This window comes from Colletotrichum jinshuiense, chromosome 2 (genome assembly GCF_051148585.1).
Source record: "Colletotrichum jinshuiense chromosome 2, complete sequence".
In the NCBI taxonomy this organism is placed as follows: Eukaryota; Fungi; Ascomycota; class Sordariomycetes; order Glomerellales; family Glomerellaceae; genus Colletotrichum; species Colletotrichum jinshuiense.
In genome coordinates this window covers 3,936,901-3,964,001 of record NC_139309.1, presented here as the reverse complement: position 1 = coordinate 3,964,001, position 27,101 = coordinate 3,936,901, and the positions used below count along the sequence as shown (strand labels likewise).

At 55.3% G+C, this 27,101-nt stretch overlaps 7 protein-coding genes across 7 annotated transcripts; 4 read left to right on the top strand and 3 right to left on the bottom strand.

Annotated features, from left to right (window-relative positions):
- Positions 1–1,717: 1,717 nt before the first annotated feature.
- Positions 1,718–2,655, bottom strand: EsH8_II_001027 (opsin family protein; the record flags this gene model as incomplete). Its single annotated transcript, XM_083264325.1, has 2 exons — positions 1,718–2,467; positions 2,527–2,655. 2 exons carry the CDS (start codon positions 2,653–2,655, stop codon positions 1,718–1,720), a joined length of 879 nt encoding a protein of 292 aa, XP_083121647.1.
- Positions 2,656–5,974: 3,319 nt separating this feature from the next.
- On the bottom strand, positions 5,975–9,186 carry EsH8_II_001026 (armadillo-type protein; the record flags this gene model as incomplete). The annotated part of the gene is made up of 3 exons (XM_083264324.1): positions 5,975–6,988; positions 7,045–8,831; positions 8,892–9,186. The coding sequence occupies 3 exons, from the start codon at positions 9,184–9,186 to the stop codon at positions 5,975–5,977; spliced, it is 3,096 nt and encodes a 1,031-aa protein (XP_083121646.1).
- A 3,411-nt stretch (positions 9,187–12,597) lies between these two features.
- EsH8_II_001025 (cyclin-domain-containing protein) lies at positions 12,598–13,861 on the top strand (the record flags this gene model as incomplete). Its single annotated transcript, XM_083264323.1, has 2 exons — positions 12,598–13,265; positions 13,330–13,861. 2 exons carry the CDS (start codon positions 12,598–12,600, stop codon positions 13,859–13,861), a joined length of 1,200 nt encoding a protein of 399 aa, XP_083121645.1.
- Positions 13,862–14,340: 479 nt separating this feature from the next.
- On the top strand, positions 14,341–14,986 carry EsH8_II_001024 (uncharacterized protein; the record flags this gene model as incomplete). The annotated part of the gene is made up of 2 exons (XM_083264322.1): positions 14,341–14,852; positions 14,923–14,986. 2 exons carry the CDS (start codon positions 14,341–14,343, stop codon positions 14,984–14,986), a joined length of 576 nt encoding a protein of 191 aa, XP_083121644.1.
- Positions 14,987–15,833: 847 nt separating this feature from the next.
- EsH8_II_001023 (histone chaperone domain CHZ-domain-containing protein) lies at positions 15,834–16,309 on the top strand (the record flags this gene model as incomplete). Its single annotated transcript, XM_083264321.1, has 3 exons — positions 15,834–15,983; positions 16,046–16,058; positions 16,128–16,309. The coding sequence occupies 3 exons, from the start codon at positions 15,834–15,836 to the stop codon at positions 16,307–16,309; spliced, it is 345 nt and encodes a 114-aa protein (XP_083121643.1).
- Positions 16,310–17,853: 1,544 nt separating this feature from the next.
- Positions 17,854–18,965, top strand: EsH8_II_001022 (SNARE domain- containing protein; the record flags this gene model as incomplete). The annotated part of the gene is made up of 4 exons (XM_083264320.1): positions 17,854–17,864; positions 18,212–18,433; positions 18,549–18,642; positions 18,759–18,965. 4 exons carry the CDS (start codon positions 17,854–17,856, stop codon positions 18,963–18,965), a joined length of 534 nt encoding a protein of 177 aa, XP_083121642.1.
- Positions 18,966–20,135: 1,170 nt separating this feature from the next.
- EsH8_II_001021 (Apc15p protein-domain-containing protein) lies at positions 20,136–21,414 on the bottom strand (the record flags this gene model as incomplete). The annotated part of the gene is made up of 2 exons (XM_083264319.1): positions 20,136–21,293; positions 21,379–21,414. 2 exons carry the CDS (start codon positions 21,412–21,414, stop codon positions 20,136–20,138), a joined length of 1,194 nt encoding a protein of 397 aa, XP_083121641.1.
- Positions 21,415–27,101: the final 5,687 nt, after the last annotated feature.

Here is a 27,101-nt window from a genome sequence, read left to right as displayed (position 1 = left end):
ACAGGAGAGTAATGAACCTACCCAGATCAACTCGCTGTTTTATCTCTTTCTCATCAGCACGGCTTGTTTCCACCAAACCTCGAATAGCCTGGGTCAGGTTCGCCTATATCCCACCGTCAGTCCCAGAACCCTCACCAACAATACAACGGCATCGACAGCGCACCTGAAGCAACTGGATCGCCTCATCGTGTCACTCCTTGACCTCATCCAGAACCTCCTTCTTGCCGCCACTGTTCTACAGAAGGCTGAGGACGAACTTCATGTTGTGGGCATTGACGCCTCCGCTTTTGTTGACGAGGAACGAGAGACGGTTGAGATTGATGGACTTGTCCTCAGCGAGGCCCTTGAGGTCTCGACCTCGTCCAAGTTGAGGGGATGGTAGCGCTCCTGGGGGTGGTTGACTTTGGTTCAGCCTTCGTATCCAGACATCCTTTCTGATCTGACGGGCTCGGAAAAGGCAGTTGAGGTCTTGTTGTGTAAGTTGCTGTTGGTGGAATCCCGAGTTTCTTGATGGGCAATGGATGGGTGGAGTAGTGGAAGGCGATGGGACTTTCCCAAGAAAGAAAATACTCGTAGCCTGTCTGAAATCGGGTTTCTAGCCATGAGTCGGTTGAACGCAAGAGTAGGGCAGATGGGCAGATGGGCAGAATGCTGCGATAAACGTCAACGGTGCCAGCTTGCATATTTTCCATCGGAAACTCGGTTGAATCCTGGCACGCATCCAAGATCTTCCTCAAGTGAGTCGGAGCATATTCGAGATTCCTCGTGACACGTGAGTTCACGGCTCTGCAAGTTCCTCCTCTGCGCTTTCATGGCAACATATCATATCACTAAGCAAACCTAACATCACAATGAATGCCTGTAACCCGTGAACAAGTGCTTGAATGCAGAAGGAAACCCTACAGTTTTCAAACGTCGTAAAAAGAAGAAAACACCTCCCGCAAGCCGGATGACAAGAGAATTTCCTTGGGACTTTGGGAAACTCCGACCAGGATGCATAGATCTGACAGTATCATCCTAACCTGCAGTTGACTCGCATCAATGCTGGTTGGGGCATGGAAGCCTCCTTTGACCAGAGGTTCATAACAACAACAAAGGCTTGTAAAGTTATTGTGCACCTCATGAATTCAGTAAAGCCACCATTCCTTTATGAGTAACATCCGATGAGTCTCCTCTTATTGTATCGACAATACTGTGTTCCTAATGAATAAATAACGTTAAAGGTAGATCAACACCGGCCGACTGAAACTGTAAATAACACCAATATAATGGCTTGTTCTGTAGATTGAGCCGTGTATTTCGTTATCCTCCTCTACCACGGCTAGGTTGACGATGTCCGTAAAACATCTGTTGACAAAACCAAGACTGATTTCTCTAAAGTAACATCCGTCAATTATCAATAAACACTAACGGCTCCTAGTATAGTTATTTATTACACATTACCAGGCCCGGTTGCCTGTCATTTTGCCCCCGGCTCTTCAAAAACGAGGAGAAATCTTCAATGAATCAAACGAGTGAGGGTATTTCTGGTGGATACTCCGTTCGGTCTATGCGACATTTCGCAGTGACCCTTCCTTCTCAACGCCCTGTGCTAAACGAATGTGCCCCTTTCTGTGATTATTTCGTGTACCATCGTGAACTTTGTGGCCTCGTTTTTATGGCTTCCAAACAATGGCCAGCCAGAAGCTTAAACCTCTGACCAAGTCTCATATGTCGCTCACACGGTTTGCTGCGCTGCGGCTGGAGTCGCAGTCGCGGCAGGGGCGGGAACCGCCTGCTTCTCAGGGAAGTGACCGCCCTGGTGAACGCGGCCGTACTGGGTGAAGTAGAGGTTCAGAGCGTTGTAATCCCACCTTCGGGAGAGCACAAGGAAGATGACAGCGCCGAATGGGATCATCAGAACGTCCAAGATACCAAAGAAGATGAAGTGAGGGGTGACGCCGATCGTGTTGCCACCCTCAGAAACACCGAATGCAATCGGGTAGAGAAGCCACAAGAGGTTGAAGTAGCCAGCGAGAATCCAGTAGTCTCGATGAGTTCCGACACGCTTGGCCCCAACCCGTCCCTCGTTGAAGGTCGACGCGGCCATGACGAGATAGGCGACGGTGCCGAAGACGAAGAAACCCCACTTGTACACAGAAGCGGTGTAGGCGGAGACAAGGTAACTGATGACCCAGGTCCAGGAGAGGAAGACGTGCCAGACGATGGTGGCCCATGACGAGTTTGCTACGAGGCCAAGAAGGATGTTGACAATGGGGAATGCGACAACCCAGTTGATATACTTGGTGAAGAAGATCTGTCGCACAGGGCCTGAGTTGTATGTGTTACCCTGGGTCACAAGAGACCAGCCGAGATTCGAGGCGTTGGCAAAGTATGTGATGGCGCCGACGAGAAGGGCGATGTTCAGGAGGTAGTGGAATATCTTCTCATTGCCTTTGGGCTTATGAGAGAGGGCGAAGACGCCGAGCTGATGACGAACATTGGTCAATAAGAGGACAAGCTCGGGGTGCGGGGGTTTGGACATACGAAGAAAAACGAATAGATCGCAACACAGGCCCAGAGCCAGTTGGAGCCATTGACACTGAGCTGCTGCCTAATACCTGGGGTTGGGTTGACGTCGAGCGCCTCGTTAACTCGCTTGAGGATTAGACTCATGGCTACAGTTGGATGATTGAAACTGAATGGTAATGTCGTTCTCTCGCTGAAGCTTGCCTGTCAATTTCGGACAAAGGTCTGTGTTGATATTGCTAAAGCTGCGAAAGCTTGTTGGTGGATGTACTGAAGTTCTATGATTGGAATGCTGTGATGAAGAGACACTTTGACTGAGAGGGGAGATTAAGATGATCTTATACTTGCAACAGGGACCAGTGTATTCTCATCCAACCATGGCAAGATGCCACTGAGTAATTACTGAATGCGAAGACATGGCTGCTTTCCTGCAAGCTTGATGTCATCTCCAAGGCCGAGCCCGCCGATGACTGGACCTGCCCAGCGCGGGGACTTGCAGCTCGAGACCAGAAGGACCCTTGTCCAGACGCACAGTCAAGGTCTAGGACGGATGAGACGGGGGGGAGCAAGGTGGATCACGAAAGGTCCCGTTCATATCGGGATTCGATGGAATGCCTCTGCGGCAGAGCCTTCAGGTCATGAGACCTTGAATGAGGCCAGCCAAGTCGAGATATTGTTTAGTCTGGATGTGACCATTTGCACGAGTGGCCGCTAAAGGATCACTTCCTGGGTTACTGGGGAGTACCCTGGATTGAGACAATAGTTTGTTTGCGGCCCTTCCAACCCCATAGCCAGGAATAAGGCGAGATGAGTTAGGGTACCCGGGGTGGGGGGGGGGGGGGGATGAGTAGAGGATGGGGCGACAGAGAGTTGAAGTTATGTGAGCGCCACAGCCGCCTGCCCCGGAAGGAATCCCGGCACATCCACGGGTGTACCTGATAAGGCGCCAAAGACAGTGTAGGTATCGGGGTAGATCAAGGTATTGCATCGTCACTTACTTCAAACAGCAACCTTCTTAATCACCGTCTAAACGTGCTAAAGGTGAGCCGACGTCGAGCGCCACGTACATCATCCAAACGCAAGCATGACTGATTTCCATCGGCATTTGCACAACATATTCGGATGTTGCTGACTGCATGCCCCAGAGGCCTAGATGCCATCCAGACTTCACGACGATCAAACGTGGCTTGCATTGCGGATGCTAAGAGCCGAGCATTGGCAAAGAGCAAGTGCCGGCCTGAGAATCATGCACAGACGCACCGTTTGCCGTTGCCCAACCCGCAATAAACGAGGCCTTATCCCTTGCTACAGAACGGTGACCTAAAGACCACGGCAGACAGAGGGTGATCCTTGCGCTAGAAAGCCGTGGAAGGCCTCGACGATGTGCGGCACTGGAGCCCACTAGAGCTCAAAGTCGGAACTAGCGACTTATTGGTAACCTTCTTGCCGCCGAGAACAAACGTAACAGGATTGTGTTGACGTTATTGAAGCTAGGCCAATCCATGCAGCAGGCCTGTCTACACCACGTGTAGTGCCCTAGAAGCGTTGTGCACCCAGCGCCCTTCGAGACCCGCTCCGGACTCCCCGGCCGGGTTCAACCGGTGAATGCTCGGGACCATCGGAATTCCACAACTACACCCGCCCGATGACTAAAGCAGACCTTATCCCAACCAGCGCATCACATTAGCGAGCGGCAGGCCGGCGTCGAATAACCAAGGTCCGGCGAGAATAATGATCGAGTAATTCAAGTACTTCGAGAAGGAGGGGTGATGTACCCTTCAATTACAAACTTGACCAGTCATAACCAACCATTGCATCGCGTTTTCCGTGACCAACCCCGCCATTTTATTTGTTCATGAGAGGTGTTGGGCTGGGGATCAAGCTTCCCGATGTGCGTTCCAATGTTTCAATGTGAGGGGGGATACTGCACTGTCATAGGTCCAGGAGGAAGTATCAATGTGCCTCTTGTGGAACGCCCATCTTCACTTGCTTACCATGTTAAAATCCCACGCCATTCATAGACCAGTAGTTGTTGCCCACCAAGATCTGTCAGGTTGTTTCTCGATGCTGCCGGTTACAGTCATCCTTGCTTCAGAATGGGGCTCCTGGGTGCCATGCCACCAAGACCCTGCCGTCGATCGTGGCCCGGTTGAAGCCCCGGTCACCCGCCCGGTAGCGCCAAATTTCTAGCGAACCTCTGGTGGGCCGCCTTGTGTGACCCCGACTTGTTTCTTCCCTCCCTCTTGTGATCATCGTATCACATGGGAGGCGAGCCTCTCCGTGGCTTCCGGCATCACATCTCTTTTCTTCTCCAACCACTCGCTCTCCGAGTAACGCCAATGGAGCCAAGAACGGAGGAACAAGGGAAAAGGCAAAAAAGAAAAAAGAAGAAAAGTCGCATGACTAGAAACCTGGATTGGTCATCAGAGATCAGTTTGAAGTCTCCGTCGAGACCGTACCACATCCCCTCACTTCCGAGGAGAGAGCTTCCATGGAGGCCACAAGCGCAAAAAAAAAAAAAAAAAAACCATCGTTGGGTTTCCGTATTAGAGATATCTCGCCTCTTCTACGCCCAATAACACCTCGGAAACTTCTGCAACACTTTGCTCCATGCTGACGAGGGCCTAGAACCTTTTTGAGCGACCAATGGCTGACCAGGAGACATCGGGGCGGGAGCTCTGGATGCACGCATCGGCCGGCTTCGTCCAGCCAACAAGGTGGGAGACGCGCAGCCCATTTCCCTCTCCCGCCCCGCCCAATGACCGACCACTTGGATGGCTACAACGAGTTCCGCTGTTTCTCATCTGGATGAATCAAGCCCCCGAGTTGCTCTGGACGACATCACCACCCGTTGAAGCCTAATGATTGCCCATGGCGCCCAAGTTTCACTCGGGATCTCGTACCTTCTCAACCATCAAACCAGCCTAGCTGCTGTGGCCCGCTTGGCAGATTATAGGTACAAAAGCGTGGTTTTGAGCAGGCCAGATATATTTGCAGTCCGCCCTGAACTCGGCCATCAACAGGGCATAACTCAAGTCTTTACATTACGGCAGCAGCCATATGGCACACCTCCAAGTGCCCTGTGAATAGTAGGCTACCCCCGCATCCGGGATATTGTAGTGTAGACACTTTTCAAGACACAGGGTTAAAAAGGTAACTGCAAAATCATCATGGACAAGGCTGGCATGTCAATTGGCACAACCGTGGCCCCCAGGTAAATGGGTTGCGTATCCGTTGTACGTTCAAACGGGACCCTTCGCGTAGAAACACGCTCAATTCATCATTATGTAAAGAGCACTGGTCAACTGTGATGTCCAAGACCAACTCATGCCTTTGCTTCATTCATCATGTACTGTTGTACCGTATACAGTATCCCTACAAGCAAAACTCCATGTACTCTATATCGTACATGCATGCGGACCCCAGTTAATCCAACACCCACGCCAACACCTACACTTTACCTTCTCTAGTAGCTACTGACCTGCTTCATCTGCCAAACCGCACTCTTCGCCCGCTCTCTCACGTCTAGTTCACAATCGTCTTCTAATCCCTCAAGCTTGGTAAGGAAACCCAACTTCTTCAGCTCGTACGCTCGCTGGGCGCATGCGCGCGCATCGCTGTCGTCGTCCTGCCACGTGAGGTTGCTAACCAGGTGGCATAGAGCCACCCGCACCTCCTTGTCCTTGCTGTTGAAGTGATTTGTGAGCAGCTTGAGCAAGTCCGTCTGCGCGATGACTAGTTGTCGGTGCCGCGGTATGCTCGCAGCCATATGGACGAGGATAAACACAACAGCCTCGATGATCTTGGCCTGCGGGTAGAGGACCCGCGTCTCACGCCCAGAGCCGGCAGACCTCCTCGATGTCGGGTGGAGGACCTTGGCTTGCAGCTTTCTGGCCAGGATATCAAAGAACCTGTCCTGTCCCAGCTCGTTGAAAAGGTAGTCGATCATCTCTGTAGTCTCGTTTGCCGGCTCGGAGCTTGTCCCATACCCAGCAGCCCCGATTAGGTTTCGGATGAAATCGAGGCCCTGCTCCTGAATAGCGAGGTCGTCATTCCGCGCCTTCCGCAGCGGGTTGATTTCGGCCTCGCGGAGGGCCGCCAACTTGGCTTCCGTTTGTCGCAGTCTGGCTGACCGCTTGCCGTCGGCGTCTAGTGGCGGCATAGTTGAGCTCAACCATGATCTGGACAGGGGATCTGACTGGTCCATCTCGACATCGCCATCCATATCATCCCCAAACTCCACTGCGTTTTGCTTGTCCATCTTTGATCTTGCGAGGAATAATGCGTCATCTTCTGTGTCGTCGCAAATAAGTTGCACAAGCCATCCGGACTCGAGTTCTTCTAGACAATGTTTCTTGGTCTCGGGATCAACCGCATGGACGAAATGCTTCAAGGCCCAGAGGGCATTGAGGCGCAGTGCGGCATTGAGAGAATGCGCATGCTCGCACAGAATCTTCATGACACCCCTATCGGCCAGGATCTGCAACAATCAGCGAAATTCTTAACCCTCAATGTGTGGCTAGTGACTGCACTTACCTCCCTCATAGGACTGACTTCCGTGACCAAATTACATATTGCGGCACTGGCGGCAATTTGGACGTCCACGTCAGGATGCCTGAGAAATCGGAACAGGGGAACAGCCACGGCATAATCCACCAAAGATGTCCTGAGGATGCTCACAGAGCGGGACAGCATTCTCACTGCGTGACACCCCGCGATCAGAACCAAAAGTGGGTTGCTACCGTACCCAGAGTTGTGGTCGGAGGATGACCCGTCCGGCACGGGTCCATCAGGCTCATTAGGCTTGCTGCGGTCCTTGGGATTCGATGGCTTGCCGGGCGTTGGTGAAAGAGACTGCACAATGTGGGCGACGACATCCTGCTCAACGAATGCCTTGCGGTACTCATCCTTGCCAGCTGCAAGTGCTCCTATCGCCTTTAAGGCACTCTCACGCATCTTTACTCTGTGAGCTAGGAGAGGGGGCTGTCCTTCTGGCCCCAGAGCACAAGAAGGGGGAAGATTTTCAGTCTCCGTATCTGCGTCGGGTTGCGGTGACCAGAACTTGGCGTATGCTGATGGTGGAATCGGCTCGTACGCATCCTTCAGAAGCTTGCTGAAAGACTTGACAGCCCCGCAGTCGAAAGCTGCCTTCTGGAGCGGTTCACTGTCTGTAATCATCCGGGCGAGTATTGCAGGGGTGCACTCCAGAACCGTCCACTTTAGCGCCGTATCCGCATCGACCAAAGGAGACTTGACAATAGGCGGTGCCGCTTGAAGATGGTCCAGCATCTCCATGAGTACGGGGACGACGAGAAGGCTAAGGCTAGTCTCTCTCAGGTACTTGCTACCGAACCCAGACCTGAAGAGCGAAGTGAGAAGGTTGGCAGCCATCAACCGTTCTAGGCTTTGCCGTGACCGGACCAAGAGTATCAGCCAAGGAATAAGCGGACTTTCCTGGTCCTCCTCGGGCTCTCCCTCGTTACTGAAGAGCTCGAACCGGGAATCTTCCCATACGGAAGCTGTAGAACTGAACTTGCTCGCAGCTGAGCGAGCCCGCTCTCGCGCCTCGGAGCCCAATGCGGGAAAATGCGACTGCTGCGACCCCGAGATACGGCCTTGGTGGATAGGGACAGCGGGGAGCAAATAGTCTAGAGCGCTGAGGCTTTGCTGCCGCGCATAGCCAATACCTGTGACTTCAAGAGAGTTCCAAGGGGCCCTGATCTGCTTCGAAGGCGTGAACTTCAGAGTGGGGAAGATCGCCATGATTGCTGGAGAGCACAGAAGCATGCAAGCCCTGAAGCGGGAGTCCGAGATAATGGTAGCCAATGCCTCCAAGATTGGTGCCAGGCTGGAGCTGGACGGTGCCGGCTCCGGGATGAAATCCGACAGCCGATCCACCCGGCCGAAAACCTCGGCGTACGGGATGACGTGCCCTTCGGCGACGGCAATGCTCGCCAGCCTTGTTGCAAGTGAATCAAGAACCCCATAATTCGCCAGAGCAAGCTGATGCCTCTCATCTCGACACGACTGACTGATTATGTTCGCTACCAATATGACTTGTGTTTGTTGCGCGGATGCGGTTGGCGTATTCGATAATATGCTGTTAAACGACTCGATGTGCTCGGGAACAAAGACTGCCTCGGCCAAGGCGTGCGTATCTACCGGTGAGGTCGGTGTTGATAGAGCGGAGGCTTCGATCACGTTGAGAAGGGCGCGCAGAGCCGTGGTGACGAGCAAGGGCGCGTTTGCGAGTGGGCATATGTTGTCCAACACAGCTGGCAGAGCACCCGCAGCGAGTAGTGGTTCGATGAATGCGGTCCCACCTGTCAAAGAATGAATTCAGTGTGCGTTTTGAAGAAGAAAGCTCTAGGATGGAGACATACCATTGGCAAAGCTTGCAAGAATCTGGAGAGCTTGGAGCCTCACGGCCTCCTCCTCGCTCATCCACCCAGCGTCGCCGTTCGGGCGGGCGTCCTTGCCGTTGACCTTGGCCGGCGTTCGAGCGGCATTGAGGATCTTGACGATAGGTTCCAACGCACCCAAACCAGCCAGGATCTCCTTCTTCTGTGCATGCCCAACAACGTCGTTTTTCAGCGCCCGCAGCGCACTCGTCTGCTCGGCATAACTCCTAGCACCCGACAGCTGCGAGAGGACCGGGGGATTGGACAATCGTGCCATGGCGGGTATTTTGATATTATTCGTGAAAGGAGACCTCGCCTATTTTTTGTCGTCTTCGACCAGCGCGTCGTTTACTAGCAAGGTCGATGTGGTGCGGCTGCGGCAACGGATCTTGCGTCGGAGACCAAGGTCCATGCAACCAACCGGTCGACTCGAGGGCAAAGGCGGGTTAGGCCTCGTGGCAATCGCTCACTGTTTATGCTGTGCACGTAACAATGTGTATTCGTCGCAATCCGCACAAGGTATCAAGAGCGCCGGGAGCCTGGGTTGGAGGTCGTTTCTCTAGGTTCAGCAGAGCCGGGATGTCGTCCGCAAGATGGATCGCGGTTGATCACCTCTAGGTTGATGGTCTCGGAGACTGGGTGACAATAGGCTTTGGCACTGGGGGATAAGGCACGTGCGTTTCTCTCATCGCAACCAGCCGTTTTCAGGATTCTCACCTGCTAGCTGGAGCTTGGGGCAGCCTGTCAGTGTCGGTGCAGCAACTGCCGCGGGAGCAAAAGGCGATTTTGAGTTTGAACCAGGCTTTTAGCAGAAATTAAGAGGAGGGCACTGGTGAACGATCTCAGAATATACGCTGAAACGGTATCAAGTGATGGATGGTTTCCCGACACTGAGATTGCTATTTCTCGTCAAAACATAAGCTACAGTGCCCACCAGAAAGTCTGGAAATACCGCCCAGGTGGCGCGGCAATTGAGTGGTGTTTTCAGACTTTGTGGTATGCACTGTAAGCCGGGAATGCGGGATGAGGCGGCACTGAGGACCTCTAAGCTCCACCGCAGCGCTGCCTCCCCTAGCCACGTAGAAGCACCAGCAGCGCTTTGAGGAAGCCATGAAATACACAGGGCGATTTGCTGGGGAGATGCAAGCACAGACCAGCTTTGCCCACACATATGCCATATATAATTTGCAAAATACACATCGGAAACCATCACGTGATGCTTTCCTAGCTCAATTTGGTCAGAGCGTCCGACTTTTACATTCCTTACGGAATTAAGAGTAATCGGAAGGCTGTGGGTTCGAGTCCCACGGATCGCGATCTTTTGCATCTCAAGTCTAGGGCTCTGTTTTGGCTTAGCCTCATCACCCCCTTTTTGTATGCTCTAGGATTGAAGTGGATGACATTGGTCATCCTGAGTTTTTCTTGAGGAAACAGGTGGGCGAAACCTGCTTGAAGTGCGGCGTTTGGTTTGCAATAGAGCTTTGAGACTGTGAAAAAGGATTCATGCCTGATGAGACTACCATCACCGCGATTTCAAGGAGTGATTGCTCTCCTGGAGTACCCCGCTGTGGCCATTCTTTCTCTGGAGTTGCCAAGGTTTATGGGGGGTCACGCTCATGCTCTTTGGATACACAACGCGGCAGGTGTTGTCATCGTGTGGTGTTCCTAAGCCTTCGGCCACTGGAGTTTGCCGCGTCAATCGAAGTACAGCTTGAAGAAACAGATGTACGTACACATGAGAGGACATACAATGCGGAACACTCCACGTGGGGCGAACGAAGTAGTCCAGCACCAGTTCAATATTCATTGAACCTTGATACCTACATCGGCTCTCGACCACAATTATCTATAGCGGATGAAAACCCCCAACCTAGGGAATGGACGACAATCTCACTGCATCAGGCGTTGTAAACATGGCCTCCTTGCAAACATGACGGAGCCGATGGAGAGGGGCACAAAACCCCACTAGCAGCCGTGTTCGTCACAGTTGGTGTGCTAAATAATAGTATGTGCCCGTACAGGGAGTTGCCATTTTAATTAGGTACTCGGAGGAGCAGTAATGAGGCGGGGTATAAGACATTGCATATGTTGTTAGCCGCATCTGATTGGAATGAATGGGGTCTGAGCCACGCCGCCGGATTCCGTCATCGAAAGAAGATGAACGTCGACAGTATCCATAGAGGGAGGGCTGAAATAAGGCCAAACTTGTTATGCACAAACCGGCCTGCTATGCCGATGAAAACGTATTGGTCTCTGCTCAGGGCGACAGCCGAACGTGAAATATGTCGCTGTTCAGGCAGTGCTGCGGTGAACGGGATCCTGAGGCGAGGGATATCTGGCGTGAGACTGCTGGTATCTGACGAGTAGGACAGGCTTGCTTCGCGGGCTGGGCCCAGGATGGTGCTCGTAGACGCCAAGGGAGGTGCATGATAAGGAGAAGAAAAACCTCGCAGTGCCAGCTGATGGGGCGTTGTAACGGTGATGGTCCCCATACGATAGAGCACCTGCCTACATCGTATCGCAGGCAGGTAAGCAGATTCGGAGGAGAGGTTCTCACGGAGCAGGCTGGATCCCTCCGTGGACCATTGGGGTTCTGTCAAGAAACACGGCGCCAAGCGTCACCCTCCGTCCTCAGCGTCCGTGAACCACGTTGGGATTGTCTGAATGTCTCTGAACCTGCAGAATTTGAGCCGCCTAAAGGGCTGCCCCGGTGCAGACAGGCTTCGCAACCAGCCAGGTCCTTGTTAGCACCTGCGTGAGGGCACATCGTCGCTCTCGTTGGCCGTAGAAGGATTGCAACGCCGGGCCCAGAGCAGTTTTGGTGGCTGCCCTCGGTGTCCCAAACCAGAATGAGCGGCCCACCTCGCACTTTCAATGGCGGGCCTCAGTGCCAGGCGGAACTATGGTGCAATCAGCGGCATCCCCGGGAAAAAGTTCTGCTGGCCATGCACTGATAGCAAACTCTCTCTCTGCATTCCATGGCGCCAGTGGCACGGGCACGTTTTCGCTCACGTACAGGTGTCAAGTCCGCCCCCCCCCACTAACCCACTGCAGGCAACTGGCTGGCTGGCAGGCGCAAGCGTGCTGCTTGGCTCCGGTGCCGAGACCGCAGAAAATCAGATACGCGCCCCTCCATATCCCACCTTGTCGCCATGCCCTCTTGGCGCCCTGACATCCTAACTGGCCGGCGGTACGTACTCCGGATGGGCGAGCGTGGGTGAAAGAGTGTACCTAGTGTGTGTAGTGTGGTGTAGCGCATGTGGCACGGCACCGCCGCGGATTGCTCCCAGTCCCCAGTCCACGTTCCTCGTCCTCTAGTCCACTCTTTTTTAGGCCTGCTGCTCACTTTGCTGCTGCTGGCATTGGTGCCGACCTGCCCGTATGAACGGGGTGACTTGCCATTTTGGAGACTTGTAGTGTCACTCTGGCGAGCGTCTGGGCCATCTACGTCGGCAAGGGGGAAAAAAATAGCCCCTCCCTTCCCGATTTTCCGACCGTGTGGCCTATCTGATCTTGGGTCTGACAATCTGCAAATCTGAACTGACCGACTGCCGACCAAAACGACTTATCCTGCCTTGCCTACACTGCACTGCACCACGTTACCAGCAGCCTCCAGCCTCCAGCTCCAGCATCTACTTGTCCGATCCGCTCGTGCTGTTCGTAGCAAAACCACGATGCGCCCGGGACCATGTTGACAACATCTCCCATCGTCGCCAGCTCCGCCAATGCCTCGCCCAATAGCTTCCACTATGCCCCTACGCGATCCTCCCCGCACTCATCTCCTGCCCGGCTTTCGGCCCCTTTGCCGCGGCGGCTCTCTGCGTCAAGATCTTCCCCGTCCACCTCAATGACCTCGCCCTCCCAACCACGTCCGCGACAATATGTAGCTGTTGATGCCGGCACTCAATATTCGCCCATGGACTCCTCGAACCAAACACAAGGGGCCCCGCGCACCTCTGCGCCCGCGACGCCCGTCGACCCCCCACCGACGCCGCGCCCTCACCCGATAGACCCGTCCGAAACACAACCGCAACCGCAGACCCAGCCTCAGCCGCACGTCGTCGTGGCCCCCATCATACGCGAGGCATCGGCCAGCACTGCGTCGCCCGGCAAGAGGCGAAACTCCCAAGACCCTGCTGTCGCGCAGGCGAGCGCATCGGCCGCTGGCGAGTTGTCGTCGGGCGCGGTTAAGCGTCCCAAGCCCATGGCTGGCCCGCCGAAAGTGTTGCCGCAGCGATATGAGCTGTGCGGCGTCGAGGACATGGTCGTCTTGATATCGCACATGCTGTCGGAGCTTATTGAGACCAACGACGCCCTTGCTCTTCGTTCCGGGAGCCTGACTCGGTTTCATTCGAGGTGAGCAAAGCTCTTCTTCCTAGCCACCCCTTGATATTGCAGCGCTCACCAATCATGTGCGCAGAACCGCACCTAGCATTTCGGTTCTTGAATACCTCAACAGATTGGCAAAACATGCGACGCTGACGCCGCCGCTGCTGCTATCTATGGTCTACTACATCGACCGCCTATGCGCTCTGTACCCAGAATTCACCATCAACACGCTCACTGTTCACCGCTTCTTGATAACGGCCGCCACTGTGGCGGCAAAGGGGTTGTCAGACCTATTTTGGAACAACACGACGTACGCGCGAGTGGGAGGAGTGAGGGTCGCCGAGCTCAAACTGCTGGAGCTCGAGTTTCTCTACAGAGTAGACTGGAAGATTGTCCCGAACCCCGAGGTTCTTGTAGCGTACTACCGTGGCCTTGTCGAGCGCTGTCCCGGATACGCCCTACAAGACGAGGTTGCGCTTGACGAGGACGAAGAATCCGACGAAGTTGACGACGAGGACGGGTCAACTGAAATTTCAGATGGTGCCGGCGAAGACAGTGGAGACTCGCCGGAGGAAGAGAGCCCTGCAAAATCGCCCCATGGTGAGCCAGCAGCGCCGGCATAGACTTCACAACGGCTGTCGGGGAGAAGTTTCACGGGGAATTGCGTGTTATCGATTTATTTTTGTTAAAATGGGTGGGCATCACTGCTGCCGGTAGAGGCACGGGCACAGCGGCGTTTGGGCAGGCGGGTTGTTATTTTTCTACTTTTTATTCTGAATGTTTATGAGTGATAGCGGTAACGAAATACCACACTTTTCCGAATCATTTACAGATCGTATGATCTCGCTTTAAATATCTTGCTGTGAAGTTCCAAGGTGGCTTCTCCGTAGTGAGGAAACTGTCAATTCGACCCCCCTTCTCACTGCTGCGGTGCACCTCCCTGGGCAATCAGCCGAGCTAATTCCGGGCCCCCAGAGCTCATGGTCCCCATTGAGCCTCCACTCCAACATCCATCCAACTTCACAACCCGCCGCATCTTGCACCCCCAGAACCCAGCGCTACCTTTGGAGCGCATAGTCAAGCGGGAAACCCCAATCCGACCATGCGCGCAACGACCTTCCTGTCGGCGCTCTTCGCAGCGACCCTCGCCGCCGCCGAGACGCGCCTCGCAAAGGTCTACATCGAGCCCGTCTCCCTTTCCGCGCAGAAACCCCTCCTCCTCGCCGAGGTCGAGTACGACATCAAGCGGCCCTCCGAGTCGAGCGTTACCTCCTTTGAACTTCCCGAGCTCGCCGACGAGACGGCAAAGCTGGTCCGCGTCGGCATCTACGACCCGGCGACCGCTCGGTGGACGTCTTCCGTATCCGTGGCCTCGACAGAGAACTTCGCCAAGGGCTACTCGCCCAACATCATCCTCAGCGTCGATGCATCGGGGGAGGTCGTCGGGGCGGGGTTGAAGGGTGTCAGGATCGACGCGGGTGCGACGAGGGATTTCGGACCCCAGGCCGTTTTGAAAGTTGCTACGCAGGGCAAGACACCCGATTTGAACAAGCCGATTGTGTTGAGCCCCGAGGGCAGGAAGGTGGTACAGGAAGAGAAGTCGCTTCTGCAAAAGTATGTCGTTCCCGTGCTCGGAGTGTTTGCTCCTTGGTGGCATTCGGGAAAGTCGCTAACGCTGATGCAGGTATTGGTGGGTGCTTGCGATTGTCGTCCTGATGACTGTCACGGGTGGAGGGGATGGAAAGTAGAGGAAGGCGGTTATGAAGAATACCCATTAATTGATCTTACTTCACTATTCATTGATGAGTCGATCCCTTACTTGCAGTGCCTTCATGTCGCTGTGATGGTTATTTCCGTCACCAGACGGGAACTTGCTACATTGCTGGGATGTGATACATCGTTTCGTGGGACTTTATTGCATATAATTAGATAGACAAAGTCTCTTCACGGAACTCATTCTGCTTTGTTCGTGAGGTATGTGTTCCGTTTAGATGCTTGTATCAGCGGTGGCCGAGACACAAGAGCGACAAGCCATAAAAGTGAGATAGGTACGTTGCGTTGCAGCCGCTCAGCAGGCACCTCAAGCTTGACTTAGCCCTCATCCAATCCCTACTTTGATGCCAACAGAGCAAAGGCAATCCCTCCTACCGCAATATAGGGCCGCGCTTTGGTTCATCAAATGTTGCGGCTCGGTTGATTTCCTGCCTTTGCCACCTTGAGTACCCTCAGTTCAGTATGGTAACTATCTCCAGGCCTCCAGCAAGCAAGCAAGCAAGCAAGCAAGCAGGAACCAGAATGGCACGTGCGGTGCGACCTTCACGAACTAGTCCATTAACAGACTAGCGTCGTTGCCCAGAGTCACCCGTGGCATGCGCTACACAAGCCTTGCGCGGTAGTCTTAAAAGCTGGGACCGGGGAAGGTACGATCGAACTGATAAATCCGTCGCTTGCCTGCGCAGCTTTGCCTCCACTTCCTAATCCTCACCCACCACCCAACTTCCATCTATCCTCCACCAACAAAACACTGCGACAGCTTTTGCGCAACTCCCATCAGACATCCAAAACAACAAAGAAATTCCATCGCGATCAGACACAATGGCCGCCGAGAACGAGAACAACGTTGCTTCCCTCTCTGACGTCGAGAACAAGGGCAAGGGCAAGGCGGTTGCCGCCGAGGAGACTGTCGAGAAGAGCGACGCTATGGAGGAGGACGAGGACTCCAGCGATGAGGAGGAGACCGCCGAGGTATGTTCAATTTTGTTCTCGAATTTCCAGCAGGGTGCCCCGGAGCTAACGTGAAGTGATAGGTCGCCGAAGCTGGTAAGACGAGCATGTCCATTGCAGACTATAGAGTGACTGTTTGACTAACCTGATGTGACGCGACTACAGGTGACGATGAGGATGGCATGGATGAGATCGATCTGAACAACATTGTCGAGGGCGGTCGCCGCACTCGCGGCCGTGTCATCGACTTCGCGAAGGCGGCTCAGGAGAACCCCGCTGAGGACGAGGATGATGAGGACGATGATGACTTCCACGCCCCCGACGACTCCAGGATGGACGAGGACTAGAGCGAGCTCCGCTCTGCTCAGCAGTCTTCCTCCGCGGCTCGGTCAGGGGGTGATACCATGACGGTTACTGGGACGACAACACACAAGAAAATGGAAACGGGGATTATACAAAAGTTTTAGCAGGGCTTGATGTCGATAACATGCCCTACATCGACTAAAGGGCTTGGTGGTTGGACATATGGTTGAGCCGGTGGATATCGCTTTAGACAGCATTGAGACGAGTTGGTCTGCTGTCTGCCCGCCTGGGTGGGATGCTATACTTTACCGAGCTACTCAGCCCGTAGTGTCGCTACCTGGACTACGAGTGCCATGGAAATGAAGATTATGCGGCATTGGATGGTCAAGCCGAAATGACGGTGAACTATTATGTGTCTATTTATTTCCTAATACGCCCCCGTGGACATATCGAATGGCGTGTGAATGCAGGTCCTAGCAGCTGTGCTCCAGTACAAATTCTTAGCAGGTCGCCGGCGGGGAGCTATCCACTTGGAAGCTGCCAACTGAACTGCTAATCTATGCATGACGCAGAGCTATTGGGGATCCAAGCAGCAACCATGGCCTTGTACGTACTGATGTAGGGAAGGTACATCGGGTGAAACGTCGTATCGTAAACAACATGTTAAAGCGCGGGCAAGAGAACCGGACAACTCACCCACCCTTAAAGTACCCCATATGCATCCCGTCGAGCTACCGGCCGAGACCTTGCATGCGAGTACTATGTATGCGGCTCGGACGCTGGCTGCACTAGAACTTCCGCGCTGGGAGCCTTCAATCTAGAGTGACAGCGGTACTGTTTCTATAGGAGGGAGGGGGGCGCTTCCGGCCAGCACTGGCCCCAGGCACATCCGCTTTCAAGGTCAGGTGCGCCTTCTTTGCCTTACTTTAAGGCCCATCACCGCTTTCGATTGGATAGCAGGACGACACGTCCCCCAAAAGGTGCCGCTGCGTTCTCTCTGGGACGGGGAACCGCCAACAGCCGTACCTGGTGGTAGGTGGCCAAAATGGACAGTCCAGACACGCGCCCGGACGTCATTCGTTTCTCATGAATTAAGCAGATGTCATCCGCGCGACAACCTCTTCGCTCCACGTTCAGAACACCTCTCGTCTTACACATTTTCAACTCGACTCCCCTTTCCCACGCACAACCCAGCCCGCCTCACTGTACCCACCGTCGAATCCCTGGTTCCAGACATATCTGGCAGGGGGGAACGGACCAAGCAAAGACGTCAAAGGGGCGACGGAACAGCCGCTAAAAGATAAAGATCGCCCAGCCGAGATTCGACATTTACCTTAGAGTACCTCGCCTCCCCACCCTAGCAACACAACCGACCCGACCTTGAATGACACCCCAAGGGGAGGGAAGGAAGGTTAAAGAAAAAAAAGGGTTCTTTCTTGGTGTCTAGCACGCACCGCCCCTTTCGTTAGTCGCCTCGAGACACACCCGGTCGCTTCTCCGTCGGGTTTCGTCGCCGCGAAGAAACTTAACCATTCAATAGCGAGCATTCGTTCTGAAGCTCGCGCGACGACGCGACGATCCGGACACCATGTCTTCAAGGTGCGTACTTTCAACTGGTGCAAAAAGAACCAAAAAAAAAAAAAAAAACCCTCGCCTCCTGTCATTATCTATTCCCGAATTTCCATCTGGAGCGCATGCGACGCGGGTTTGCAATGCAGTCGGTCCAAGATCGCAGACTGTGATGCTGAGACGGAATCTCGGGACCCCGGATGGCGGTGATGATGCTCGAATCACCCTCGACCTGCGCAATCCCCGAAGGCCTATCAAGCAGACAGAGCCAGCCTCAGACCCTCAGCGACCACAATGCGCAATCTGCGATCGCCCCAAACAAGCACACAATAGAAAGGACCACATGCAGAGGCTAACCCCCTATTCTCACAATATAGATTCGGCGCCTCCTCGCTCCACCAGCGCGACTCCCGCAGCGCCCTCTTTGAGGGCTACACCGGCGACAACGCGCGGCGGCCCGTCAGCGCTTCGCCGTCTCGACTTGGCGGCGGATACGGGTACGGGTACGCCGGCAGCAGCGCATCGCCTGCGCCGTCCGCGGCTGGGAGCCACCTCGGTGTCGACGGTCGGGGGTTCCGCCCTGCGACGCCTAACTCACGGTACGACCCCTTTTGACTTTCTACATGGGCGGTACCGACTGGGATACCGCTATGACGACCACGGGAACGACACCAGTTAGGGAAACAGTGTGTTGACGGGTTCAATGTGTCATAGGGGCCAGTACAGCGATGCCGTCCTCAACGAGCTCGAGAGCCAGAATGATGCACAGGTGGAGGGCATCATGGGCAAGGTCAAGATCCTGAAGAGTGTACGTCTCCCCTCTCCTCCGCATCGCCCACCTCCCGTTATCCCCCGAACCTCTCTGCGGGCGATCTCCTCGCAAGCCAACCCCGTAGATGGACATGACACTGACCTACCTCCAAGATGACGGTGGCAATTGGCGACGAGATTCGCGAGTCATCTGCCCTCGCCGAGAAGATGAACGACACCTTCGACTCGACGCGCCTGCGCCTGCGGGGAACCATGAACCGCATGCTGCTGATGGCCGAGCGCACCGGCGTCGGCTGGAAGGTCTGGCTCGGCTTCTTCGCCGCCGTGTGCTTCCTCTTCACGTACGTTTGGCTCTTCTAAGTCAACGATAGCAAAGTTGCCCGGGAAAGAGACGTAACACAAGCTGCATTTACGAGGGAGGGGGTTGTGGGAGAAACAGGATGCTGGAGGGCTCCCGCCATCCGAGACCCTCAGGGGCGTTCGTGATTTGAACATGGGAGCCGGCAAAGAACATTCCCGCTGTCGCCATGGCAGGAATTGCGAAGGCCGAGAGAACCAGGTTCAAGTGGCTTTACTGTCCCGAAACAACACAAGAAGGCCCTAAAACCTAAAAAAAAAAAAAAAAAAAAAAAAAGGGAAGGAAGGAAGCATTGCTAGGGAGCGTGAGGAGGGGGAGCCGTGTCTATACCCATGCACATACGAAATCCTCGATTGGGTTGGCTGGTGTGGCTGTTGTTCTGCATGCTCGGCGTTTGGAGGAGGGCATTTTCCATGCCATACAAGCTCCGCCCCACCCAGAATCCATCTACCGGGCAGAGAAAGTCTGAGACATGGGGGAATATGGTGGGTTCGTGGCTGATGGGTAGGAGGGTGGAAAGAATCAAATTTATACTACTTGGGGGGGAAGAGAATGGAAGACGAAGGCATGACGCATGTCCGATTACGAAATGGAAGGGGGGGGAGAAAAGGGGAGGGGGGAAAAAAGCATGCAGGCTTTTTATTTTATTTTTATTTTTACTTGCTTGGGCCAGTTTGGTATTTGCAGTATTTAAAAAAGAAACGCCCAGTCCTGACTATTTTGGTATGAACGTGGGCAACCTCAAGTCTAATAATGCTACACACCTTTTATTTCTTGTCCCCTTATTTATTCTTTGGTTCTCGAGGTTCTCTTTTTTCCATGTTCACGGTGATCCTTGTATGCTTTCTTGTGTGATTCGTAAGTCGTTACAATGCCCACCCCCGTTGTCCCGCCTCCTTGTGCGTTGGAGGTGCGTTGATGGAGAAAGGCACATGGAGATAGAGAGCTCCTGTGGCTATGTCGCATCATCTGCTTGCCAGTGGTAGTGTGTGCTTCCCCCCACTTCCCTCGTCGAGCCCCCAAGAAAATCGTTGGAAATAAGTGAGGGGAGTCGACGACGTCGCATGCGAGCCATGTCGAAAAGGGGGGTATCATGAAAATCCTTTTCCCAGCCCGTCTTCCGCCCCCGCCCCCGTTCGTTTACTCCCTCCGGGTAGCCGACGAAAGAAGGATCAACGCCTCTGCGCCCTGACGTTCGGACTGCTGTCCATCATACTGCTCCCATCCGCGGACAACAGGCCGCTGAGGTCCATGCTGCTCCTCGGCCCCGCGTGGCCTCTACCCATTCCCATTCCCATCCCCATGCCCCTGCCTCGGTCTCCAGTCGGACTCAGCGGCGGTCTCAACGGGGCGGCCCGCGGCGCAAAGCTGATGTCGCCTTCGTCCTCGTCGTCCTCCTCGCTGCTCTGGCCGCCGGCGTCGCTGCTGCTGGTCAGGCTCAGCTCGGCCTCGGAGTCGGTGTGCTCGTACACGCCGCTCAGCTCCCCGGCCTCGGGGATGTCGTCGTCGAGGTCCGCGTCCATGTCTATGCCCAGGTCGTCGGCTGCGCCTTCGCCGGGGGCGAGGAGGTCTTCCTCGTCGAGCATGTGGCCCTGGCCCGAGGCCTCCAGCTCTTCCTCGGCGCCGTACATGTCCTCCCCGTCGACGTCCCCGCGCGCCATGGCCTGCCGAAACGCGTCGTCCGCCATCCGCATCCTCGCCGCGACAAGGCCGTCGCGCCGCTCGCCCTCGTCATCCGCTCCGACACCGCCGCCCTCCGTGGCGTCATCGTCGTCGTCGTCGTCTTCGTCGTCGTCGTCATCGACGGCAGCCCCCTCGCTGCTCGAGATGTCGTCGTCCAAATCGCTGTCTTCCCCGCCGTCGAACCCGAAACTCTCCTCCGCATCAGGGATCTCGTCGTCGAGGTCCCTGGCCTCTTCCTCTTCACCGCCGGCGGCAGGGTCGTCCTCGAGCACATCCACTTCCTGTCCCGCGGCCTCCGCATCGGCGAGCTCCTGCGCGAGCTGCTCGCGCCGCATCGCCTCGGCGTGCTCCTCCTGCTCGCGCCGCTCCTCGCGGATCTGGTGCAGCGTCTTGGGCACTCCGGGCGGCTTCAGCCACGTGCTGCCAAAGTTCTGGACGTTGAGGCGGCGGCGGTCCATCTGCTGCTCGTCGACCCTCAGGCGCGCGAGGGCGGAGCGTTCGACGAGGAGCTGGCCCGCGCGGCGGGAGCTCGGGTTGTGCTGCCCGGAGCCATGCTGGTTGTTTTCGTGGTGGCGTTGGTCGTGGGCCTCGAGGAGGGCGGCTTGGGATATTGGGTTACGGGAGGATGTGTACCAGATCGAGTGCGACTGTCCGTGTTCGGTACGGGGTTAGATGGCTGTCATAATGGGAGGGGGAGGGGGGAGGCTAGGGAAGAGTTGGAGGGGAGCTCACGTCTCGTGGGGTCAGGTCTGGAAGAAGGCCGAACATGGTGGCTTATCCATGCCACAATGGCCGTAAAGCTGTATGGCGGATGGTGGTTGGCTTGTGCCTGTGAATTGATGCCCTCACAGTTGGGTAGGACGTCATTCGTTGTCGCCGTCGAGCTCTGTCGCGATTAATGGGACCCCGCTGCAGACGCCTGTCACGAAGTTGCAAGAGTAAACATTATACAGAGTACGTACTTCCTCTGCTTGCCGGGGCAAGGATCTACCCCACCTTCGCAGACGCGTCGCGCCTAGCGCGCTTAATCCCTGCTGCAAAAAAGTCACGATGCTTCACAACGGGCGGCAGAAAATGTGGCCAACTGCCATTTAATCCAACGACATACCTCATCGTCACCGATTCACTGTCACGAAGTTTCCGCGCAACGTCAGGTGTGGCACGGCCTGGAGCTGTCATCCCCGCTCCCTCTACGGCTGTGTAGGTCAAACGTACTAAGACCAAACTGGCTGCCCCCGCCAGTCGACTGAATGACTCTTCCTCGGTCGGACCAGACGGCTTGTCTCCCACCGCCAAATTGCCCCTCGCCTCAATCTCTGACCGAATTCTTGAGCCTGCTCTCTGGCTGCCAAGTTTCACCCATACTCCAATGGCTCCTCAGCGCCTGCGTCTCTTCGTTTCCAGGTTTAGCATATTCTGTGAGGTAATAGAAAACAGGGGTCCCGAGTGCTGTGAGTCCTCTCATATTTTTGGGTGGTTTCCTCTGCTGCATTCGTCCGCAGCGACGGGGAAATGAGGACCAGCGCTCGCGCGCCCCGCGGCGCTCTGATGCGTTCCATCGGGGAAAGTCGGAACAGCGCTGACAACGGAGTTATTGGCATTGGTTGTGCTGGTGGAGGTTCCAAATGCCATTGTTCCGCAATGTGGGAATTCCTTGCGGACATGGGCTGACTCGAGTGGGCTCTTTTCTGCCCGTTATTTTTCTCGCTCCTGTCTCCCGAGTCCCTGCCCGCGGTCTGGGTGGACCTGAGGCATGGCTCTCCGATATAGGGCGGTTAAGGAGCCCAGGACGCCGCCAGGGGGTTACACCCGTCCGGCTCTAGTTGGGGGGGAACGGCCGAGCCGACTTCGGGGGGGCTTGGCTAGCGTGCGATGGCGTTGGTAGGTTCCATGCCGTAGGCTCGCTTCGGGGGGGGGGGGGGGGGTCATCGTGGAAGAAACTCCACAAAGACTTTCGGAATAGTTCAAAGGCGACTGTTCCCAGAGTCGGCCCAGGCATTTATAATTCCTGTTGTTCAAGTTGCTGACTAGCGAAGCCGCTACTATGTATATGCATGCTCCAAACCCATGAGACGTCATTGCAATTCCCATTTCCCTCATTCGTCCTTCATGCTAGTGGACATATTGAGCTCGGGCGGCTCGCTATATAAAAGTGAACCGCCGCGGCACTCAGAGTTGGAAATGGAGGTTGCAGGAATGGAGGGTCGCTTCAGGAGGACATAGGTGGTCAGCCGCTTGCAGTCATCTTGGTTGCAGCCTGCGTCCATCCAGATCCAGGACACAGACACGTGCTGGCCGAGAAGCAGCCCTACAAAACCCTAACGTTTCCAAGGGTAAGGCAAATTTTCTCTCAAGGTTCAAACCCCCTATGCTTGGTGCGCATATTGATAGGCACCCTCAGCATCTGCCCATGCACCTCGACGGCACCTGTGACGTAGGAACAGCGTGGCGTCCAGGCGGTTCATCACCGAGCACGGGTGTGTCTCCCACGGCTGGCACGTCTGTGCCGCTTCAGCAGGCTAGACGTTTGATTCCCTTCGGAGATGCCCCTCTCTTCTCGTTCCCCCCCTCCCAACTCCAGAGCCAAGAGGCCAGAAACGTCTGTGCGTCGAAGCCAGCAGGGGCTCGTCAAGCAGGGAATTATGAGATCTCGAACTCCTCCGGTCGGCGGGGTTGCATTTGGCATGGATGGGAGACTAGGGACGCCTGGCGCGCTGTAGCTCAGATGGGAAGTGCAACAAGCGGCCGTCGTGGTTGGTCCAAGATAAGACGTTTGAAGATGCGGCTCTGGTTGTGATTGGCCGGCATCTCTTATTTCACGTTGTCGATTTTTTGACAGCAACCCTTTGGGCGTTGGGCAACATCTCTTGCCGCTGCAATGCAATCACGCGCCCCCCTCACCTCAGCAGTTATGCCGGAGATGAAGGCGACTTGTTGCCCTTTTCGAATGTCATTCTGTGCAACAATCGAATCTGATCCATCCCGTCTTGTTGCAGTTGCGCAGTCCCCTGGATGCATGTATTCGGTGCTGCCCGCCATTGGTTAGCCTTCCCAAGGAGCCCGTATTGTTCGCAGTGACATTATGTATCTGGTCGGCAACCTCGTTCGTGCAGAACGCGCACATTGTTATCCATCTGCTGAGTGGGCTCTGGGTGAATTTGTTCGTCCGCCATCTCCGTCCTTCGGCATCTCTGGTTGATGACGCCTCGGGCGCTTTCGCGAAAAGCAAAAGTCCCCCCCTGGTCGTCCATCGGACTGTGCCGTCCAGCCATCGACACCACCAACTTCCGTAGATCGGAGGGGTGATAGGCAAAACAGAGATACACCGCCAGCTCTCATTCGTGAATGATTATCGGAAACATTTCGGAATCTGCACCCAGTCGATTGCATGACGCAAGTTGCTCGATTATCGGATGAGCTGGCCCTTTGGTTTGGTTGCTGCTGCTGTTACTACCGTTCAAGTGCATGCATAACCGTGAGGCAACTGAGAGAGGCTGGCAGGTAGCGTTTCTGCAGGCTAGCAAAGTATGGCTGTCCTCTCAATAGCATGTGCAAGCGCAATTGGAGATGAACGAGGTCAACCACCGCCGTCCCCCCCTCCCCCAACTCCAACCCCAATCACCCACATTTGGTGCTTGAAATGCCCTTGTCCAAGAAGGGTCCGGGTCCAATTTCTTGGGGGCTTCCTGCGGACTGTCAGGGGCCCCCCAAGGGCCGAGGCGACATCGGCTAAGGGCCTCTTTGAAATGCAATTGGCTGATTGGTGCGAGCTCAAAGCTTGCTCGTTGCTGACTTAACCTTTCAGCTACTCCGTTTCGCGAGACGCAGAAGATGACTGGGTAGCCCCTGCTTGGTCTGCATGCGGTGTGTGGGGTGCATCTCTGGCCGCTGGATTTGGCCGAAGCGCCGGGTTTTTGTGTCGAAATTCTCTTACACAAGGAATTGTCGCAAACGACGCTTGGCTGGAAGAGGATTCGCTTGAGTAGAACACCTGGCAAAAGCGAACGGACCACATGCCATTGCCGTCGCGGATGCGCGGGAGAGGCTGGACAGACCAGCAAGCCCATGAAAACCGCACGCTGCAATACCGCTGAGGGTCGTTTTGGGCTACACATCAAACAGAGAACGGAAAGAGGCCCTACGGCGCGGCGAGGTGCGATATGCTTCAGAGTCAATGGCAGTAAGAAATGACCGGCCGCGCGCGAAACTCAATCTGTGTCCTTGTCCATAGCCGCCGCCGGCGAATACATAAACGACGACGAAAAAGTGATTTCACGGAATAGACAAGAGAAGGCCCCGCTCGCCTTCGGCCTCATCTGCGCATGTTAGATCTCTTTCATGCTTGCAGATCTGAACTTGGGTCACTGCCATTGGCCAAGAACCACTGACGGGACTTGGGAAACAGCCCCGGAGGCACACCATTCTTTAGCGCACCACGTCCGGGTAAAAGAGGGAGTAAAATGAAGGGACGGGATGAATTGGGTTTGTCGGTCAGGGAATCGGCTGTAGACCGCCCTCCAAAGGGGGTCTGGCAGCGTTGACCTGGCGGAATTGGGAGCACTTGCGGCCGATGTCCATGTTTCCCCCGGACCGAACGACCAGGTAGTACGTCAGGCAGTCAGACCTGTGCATCGTCGTCGAATCCGGCGTCGTTCAACCGATGAGAAAGGGGGAAAGAGTACGGGGTGAAGCGTTGCTAAACCGGTAGCACGACGTGATGGAACACCCAACGGTCAGGGTAGAACCCCGCAGAGCAACGTTGGCACGTTCGTTGTGGTGGGAGGGTCCAAGTCGGGTTTCTGGAGGGCCTTGGGGGCGCATGGGGACGGAGATTGGCGGCTTGTATGACCTATGGTGGTAACTGGAGACGAAGGTTTGCAACATTGGAGAGGCGGACGAGGGAGCGTAAGGTTGTGAACAGGTGGGTTGGTGGGCTATGGGTGATGGGTGAGTCGACGTGGAGGGAAGTTGATCAAAGGTTGACGTGGCCGGAGGTGGCCAGAGTCCTGCATTGGACACCAGCCGGCAAGGTCGCCTTTCGTGTCCGCGCGATGAAGAGAACAGCAGAATACCGGGATTTGCAGCCTCCAAAACCGAGACAATGATCTGAGGCTGAGGTGATGGTGAGCAGCGGGTGCTGGCAACGCCATTGGGGGGATAGTGTCGATGATGTCCTGCCACCGGGCGATGTGCGGTGTTTTCTGGCATGTGGTTTTGGCTCTCTCGCTGTCTGACCATTCCATTTCCTTTCACCAAAGACATGGGTCCCCGCCGGGTCGGCATCAGCGTGGTCGAGCAGCGCCATAGAGGGGCGAATCGTGCGCTGGACCGGTCCACTTTCAGACCATCATCGGCCACGGACAGGCCACTCGAGGCGGGTGGTTTTTACCAAGTTGTTGCAGGGTGAGGGTGGCAGCCTAGGGGTTTCCTGGGCAGTGATGGGAGGCTAACAGGGTGGCATGGTGTAAATGGTAGGTAGCATCAATGGGCAAGGGGAAGAATGGATTATGGGAGCCCACTGAAGAGAGATGGACCGAAAAACGGAGCATCCATGGTAAGAAAGCGAGGCAGACATGGGCCGGGAGGCGGGGCGGGGAGGAGTCCAAGGAGTCGTCGAAGAGTCAGACCTTGCTTGGCCAATGGGGGTGCGTCCTGTTGGATTGAGCCAGTCGTTGATTGGACGGTGCATCTCGCTTTCTGCCAGAGCCGTACCCCACCAGGTTTTTGTTTTATTTTCCCCAACTGCGTACGTATTCCGAGGAAGGGGAGAGGAGACTGATCAGTGGAAAGAAAGGCCGACTCGCCCGAATCAGAGACACAGCGGTTCAGCGCACAGACGCATGTATTGTTCCTTCCTCGCCGATACGTACCCCCCCTCCCCGCTGTTCTTTCCCTCCTCTTCCCTTTCCATCCCATCAATCAATCAATTCCGCAGCACATGCAGCCGGTACGTACCTTTTACATCCCACCACCCACGCACGCTGCAAACCCCCACTGTCTTTCGGCCCCTCCCCTTCAGCGGAAACCTGCAAAACACCAGCGAGGACGAAGTAGCAGCCGTCTGCAGCTCGCAAATTACCAGGGGAGGGGCATACGGATACTCCAGTAGACGGACTTTCTTAGCGTAGCTGCCAGTAGGTGGTGGATCAAGACTCTGCACATAACCACGTCCGCTTCTTGCTGCTGCCAACTTTGCCACAGCCCATTGGATCTCGCGCCCAGAAGCGCCCAATATCCCGAAAAGGGCCCTCTGCCGTGTTATTGTCGTCCGTCCTTCGCTGCCTCGCTCCCATGCTCTCTCTCCTTCTCTGTCCAGAACCCGGCAGCCCACCCCATTGTCTCCATACAGAAACGTCTTATTCATCCAAATTACATTGACTTCCTGTGGCCTGTGATTTCTTGTCGTTCTCGGGAGGTCGCCGGCAACCGCTTTCCCTTTCCCCTTCCCCTCCAAC